The 5,775-nt window shown below is 41.4% G+C and overlaps 1 protein-coding gene across 1 annotated transcript; it reads right to left on the bottom strand.

The window, feature by feature from the left end:
* Positions 1-4,683: 4,683 nt before the first annotated feature.
* LOC102991790 (speedy protein E4-like) lies at positions 4,684-5,313 on the bottom strand. The gene has a single exon (XM_007120036.4). It carries the CDS (start codon positions 5,311-5,313, stop codon positions 4,684-4,686), a length of 630 nt encoding a protein of 209 aa, XP_007120098.2.
* Between the last annotated feature and the right edge of the window lie 462 nt (positions 5,314-5,775).

Here is a 5,775-nt window from a genome sequence, read left to right as displayed (position 1 = left end):
CGCACGTCCGGAGCCTGTGCCCCGCAACGGGAGAGGCCACAACAGTGAGAGGCCCGCGTACCGCACAAAAAAAAAAAAAAAAAAAAAAAAAGAGAGAGATTTAATAAAAAGTATTTGTTTTGGTTGGTAAAAAGAAAAAAGCCTTGTGACCCTCAACATCTGCTTAAAGCCCCATAGCCAGATAAAGTTTTCTGAGTGCTTCAGACTGAACCACTGCCCCATCTATGATCCAATGAACTTTGCAAAGTCCCTGTAATTTCAAAAGCAAACACAATTAAGTGAATCATATGCTTTGTTTTTTTGAAAAATTACTTTCCTATCTTAAAATGATGTCAGGAAGCTAGATATATCTGGTGAAAAATAATGTGTTTCATTAAAATGCTGTGCTTATGATTCTATCATGATTGTTTGTGCTTGAAATTATGTTAAGTATGATATTTCAAGGTTAGTCTAGAAAAAAAACATGACATCATTATTTTTGCAAATTTCTCATGATGAAAAAGCATTGGTATTCTTTTTGGAATAAATCTTACAGGAACAGATAACATCGATTTTTGAAATATTTAAGCCTATTCCTTCATACTTAGACAATAAATGCAATGAAAATAATATGCCTTACATATAACCAGAACTGTATTAATGTTTGTGGACAAGCTTTTTGTTATAGAGCAAGTGAAGGAAGTATTAAATGTGGCAAAAGTTGAACAGGAACATAGCAATGATATTACAAAACTAGTGTGTGGAGCTTCTGAATACAAAAGAATATAGAAGCTTCTGAATCTTGAGATATTAATGACTAGGAAGAGATTTTAGTGTAGAAAACAAAATCATTAGGGAAGACACTCTTTCAACCTAGATGGAAAAATGACAGTAGCTGAAAGCCGAGGAGGCCATTTTCTGCCTGGGAATTTGTACTGAAGAGAGAAAGGGACTCATTAAACCAATAGCGGGGGTTCTTCAAATTTTAAAGTGGTGCCCTTTGTTTTCACAAGATCACATCAAGTTTGTTTGTATCTCAGCATTGTTCAGTAGCAAATGAGGTCATGTTTATCAGAGACAGTGCAGAGTTTTATGGTGGCCACTAAGCAATCAAAAGAGGATAAATTACATTGCATATAGTTTTAGTAGGTGTAATGATAAATTGAGTTATTTGGCTATCAAAATGTAACATGGAATCTAGTTCCGTCATGATTGATGAACGTGAACACTCCATGGACTTCTCAAATCCTACAGATGATGGTGACTACATACTGTTTTGTAACTGTTTCTTCCATGTGGCTTTCTTTAATAATATTTGCTACTCCTAGAAAAAATGTACATTGAAAAAGACATCCTTTCTTTTCAGGAAAGAGTAAAGGCTGCTAATTTGATATAATACATTACCCAGCTTGTTGATATTTGTTAAATATACAAATATTATATCTGATTATACATTTGATGCCAAATAAACTACTCAATTTAGTTTGATGATTAAAAGCATGCCGGTTATTTGGTGACATGAAAATCAAACAACAATTTGAATAAAATTTTCATTTCTTAATCAGTTGCTTGGGTTTTTCCCTTCTAAAATCGTAAGTTGTATTAAAGAACTTCCTGTTTGTTTGTTTTTTTTGCGGTACGCGGGCCTCTCACTGTTGTGGCCTCTCCCGTTCTGGAGCACAGGCTCCGGACGCGCAGGCTCAGCGGCCATGGCTCACGGGCCCAGCCGCTCCGCGGCATGTGGGATCTTTCCGGACCGGGGCACGAACCCGTGTCCCCTGCATCGGCAGGCGGCCTCTCAACCACTGCACCACCAGGGGAGCCCCGAACTTCCTGTTTTGTGTGTTGCAGTTTCCCCAGAGAGCAGAACATTAAGAACAAGAATACTTTAACAATGAAAAGAGACTGGAAAATGAGTGGGTGTTGTATGTGTACTATGTCAAGAAGATAGCAGAAATGCTGGTTAGCTTTCTTGATTTATAGTGAACAAAATATACTGCTTAATCACACTATTGTATAGAATATTTCTTTAACCCCTCATGACTTTAATGATGAGCATACTATTTGCCTTAAATTTTTTGTCTTTCAAATTATTTCTTTGTTCATCTCATATCATGTTATGTTTAATAGATGCTAGGTTTTTGTTTTTTGTTTTTTTTTCTTATTAGTCATCAATTTTATACACATCAGTGTATACATGTCAATTCCTATCGCCCAATTCATCACACCACCATCCCCACCCCCCCGCAGCTTTCCCCCCTTAGTGTCCATACGTTTGTTCTTGTCTGTCAATGGGCATTTAGGTTGCTTCCATGACCTGGCTATTGTAAATAGTGCTGCAATGAACATTGGGGTGCATGTGTCTTTTAGAATTGTGGTTTTCTCTGGGTATATGCCCAGTAGTGGGATTGCTGGATCATATGGTAATTCTATTTTTAGTTCTTTAATGAACCTGCATACTGTTCTCCATAGTGGCTGTATCATTTTACATTCCCACCAACAGTGCAGGAGGGTTCCCTTTTCCCCATACCCTCTCCAGCATTTGTGGTTTGCAGATTTTCTGATGATGCCCGTTCTAACTGATGTGAGGTGATATCTCATTTTACTTTTGATTTGCATGTCTCTAATAATTAGTGATGCTGAACAGCTTTTCATGTGCTTCTTGGCCATCTGTATGTCTTCTATGGAGAAATGTCTATTTAGGTCTTCTGCCCATTTTTGGATTGGGTTGTTTGTTTCTTTAATATTGAGCTGCATGAGCAGCTCAATATTTTTTTTTTTATTTTTTTTTGTGAGAAGTCTTTCATCTTTATTATATTTCCCCAAAAGCTGCATCGCACGGTACTCTTTAATAATCTAAAATAATATACAAACATGTTGAGACAAGTTAAAAAATTACAACTGAATTCCCACAATTCAATAATGAGAGCTAAAAAAATACAAATTTATGCTTACAAGAATTGGGAGGAAATACCCACCTAGCTATAAGTAGAATGGAAATATTATGTAATAGATAAAATGTATATTATGTAATAGATGAAAACAAAAATCTCTCTTGAAAATGTGAGTCAAATTGTATATATGTGTAAATATACAACAGCTATAATGCTCATCACGAAAGTTTGTAGGAACCAGAGGTTTGACAATGAAGACTGTTTGAAAACTACTTAAAATAACTATATAATTATAAAATATAAAGGTACAATAATTTTATAGGTGACATTTTCAAAATAAGCCGCTGAAAGTTAAGCCATCAGTCCCGACCCTATGGCTCTTATTGTATATTTTAAAGCTACTCCCTCCTCTTCTGAGCCCCTACACTCCACCTTCAAATGCTTCTAGACTGGGGCCAGCAAGTGTCTAACAGATGGGACCTCTAATGTTCATCTCAGGGGAGATTTGAGTGAAATGATCTGAAAGTTGAGGTGGTGCCTTCCAAAAGGCTGGAACCTGAAGAAGCCCTGATTTCTTGCTGTCGTGCCACAGACGCCTAGCAGCCCGCCCCGCTCCTAGGAGTGTGACACGAAAACTCTCTTCAGCTCGTTCTAGAAGATGCTGTGTTGTTCCCGATTGTCTGCGCACGAGGCTTCTCCCTTCCTTCCTCACGGCTGTGGTCAGTGTCTGCACTGACCTCGTGGTGAACATGCTCATCTCCCCTGGGCTCTGTGATCTGGAAGTAAGAGAAAGAGCAAGGATGTCAGAGTTCCAAGTGGCAACTGTCCAGATATAAACTGTACAGCTGGCATCATTGGTCCACAAGTGGTGAGTCAGGGGAAATAAAGAGTCACAGGTGATCTGGCCGTAAGCAATTTGAAAGTCAATTGGGATGAAAATAAAGCTAGTCGGGCTTCCCTGCAGTGGTTGAGAATCCGCCTGCCAATGCAGGGGACACGGGTTCGAGCCCTGGTCCGGGAAGATCCCACATGCCGCGGAGCAACTAAGCCCGTGCGCCACAGCTACCGAGCCTGCGCCCTAGAGCCCGTGAGCCACAACTACTGAGCCCATGTGCTGCAACTACGGAAGCCCGTGCGCCTGGAGCCCGTGCTCTGAAAAAATACAAATTTATGCTTACAAGAATTGGGAGGAAATACCCACCTAGCTATAAGTAGAATGGAAATATTATGTAATAGATAAAATGTATATTATGTAATAGATGAAAACAAAAATCTCTCTTGAAAATGTGAGTCAAATTGTATATATGTGTAAATATACAACAGCTATAATACTCATCACAAAAGTTTGTAGGAACCAGATGTTTCAAAATGAAGACAATTTCAAAACTATTTAAAATAAGTATATAAATATTTATTATATATAATATATATTATATATCTAGACTGGGGCAAACAAGTGTCTAAAAAATGGGACCTCTAATGTTCATCTCAGGGGAGATTTGAATGAAATGATCTGAAAATTGAGGTGGTGCCTTCCAAAAGTCTGGAACCTGAAAAAGCCCTAATTTCTTATTGTCGTGCCACAGACTCCTAGAAGCACGCCCCGCTCCTAGGAGTATGACACGAAAACTCTCTTCAGCTCATTCTGGAAGATGCTGTGTTGTTCCCGATTATCTGCACAAGAGGCTTCTCCCTTCCTTCCTCACGGCTGTCATCAGTGATTTACCTCATGGTGAACATCCTCATCTCCCCTGGGCTCTGTGATCTTTGCACAGGCCGATGACCTCAGGCCTGCATGGTCCTGGGGCCTCTAGGGCAAGAGGGTGCGGTCTCTTCCCCACACCCAGAGGTCTGGATCAAAAGCCTGGATCTGCTCGCACTCTTCCCGAGTGACCCTCGTCTTCCAGCCCATGGAACGGATGAACTGGAAGCACAGTTTGTGGAACAAGGGACGCTGGGAGTGCTTCTTTCCATAAAGGAACGAAAAGATGGCCTGTTTGGGGGCCTGGTTGTCCTCTTCCATGTCGCTGGCCACATAGAGAGCGATGAAGAAATGGATTATGTGGTATTGCCAGGAGAAGAACCCGGCCCGGCTAAAGTAAGCTATCACCATGGACAGGAGATACTTGTCAGATACTTCCAGCTTTTTGTCCCAGGCGAGGAATTTCTTAACGATGGGATCCTCGAGCAGCCTGTTGAAGACTGCGTGGTGCTCAGGCAGCACTGAAGACACCCGCTGTCGCTTCAGCTTCATCTTGAGCCCACTCAGTGACTCCACGACCCAGGGGTCCTGGGCCTCAGCGGCCGGGTCACCCTCCACCTCCACTCTGAACGCCACTGACCTCTTCCTCTTACAGCCGGGGCGCTGCCGGGGGCACCCTGAGGAGCTGGGCTGGGAGCTCTGGTCGTCAGCCTGGGAACTGGGTTGACGACGGGCCATGACTTCTCCCAAACTCTTCCCTTCCTCGAAGCCTAGACTCTGCTTTGTCCCAACTCTTCTTCTGGACTTGGGCTAAACACAAGTGATCGTCCCTTCTCCAAGATGTGGGGCAACTGGCAGTGGAGAGAAGCTCTGGCGAGATGCTATTGTCCACTACTGTTGCTGAGCGCCACGGAGTCTGGTCCTTCCAATCAGGAAGATCGGAAGCCTCTGATGTCATAATCGGTCATTCCAAACTTTAGTTCCTCCTCCAGGGCTGTAGATACTGTTCTGAACCACGTCCTTGGAGCTGTTTTGCAGAGACTGAAGCCTATATTTTGGAGATTAATCCTTCGTCTGTTGATTCATTTGCAAATATTTTCTCCCATTCTAAGGGTTGTCTTTTTGTCTTGTTTATGGTTTCCTTTGCTTAAAAGCTTTTAGCTTTTAAGTTTCATTAGGTCCCATTTGTTTATTTTTGTT

This window comes from Physeter macrocephalus, chromosome 7, assembly GCF_002837175.3.
Source record: "Physeter macrocephalus isolate SW-GA chromosome 7, ASM283717v5, whole genome shotgun sequence".
In the NCBI taxonomy this organism is placed as follows: Eukaryota; Metazoa; Chordata; class Mammalia; order Artiodactyla; family Physeteridae; genus Physeter; species Physeter macrocephalus.
The sequence above is the reverse complement of the archived record's forward strand: the minus strand, read 5'-3'. Positions and strand labels throughout refer to the sequence as shown.

What these genes read in the sequence shown, in the direction of transcription:
- LOC102991790 (XM_007120036.4), bottom strand. Translation starts at nt 5,313, where the DNA reads ATGGCCCGTCGTCAACCCAGTTCCCAGGCTGACGACCAGAGCTCCCAG.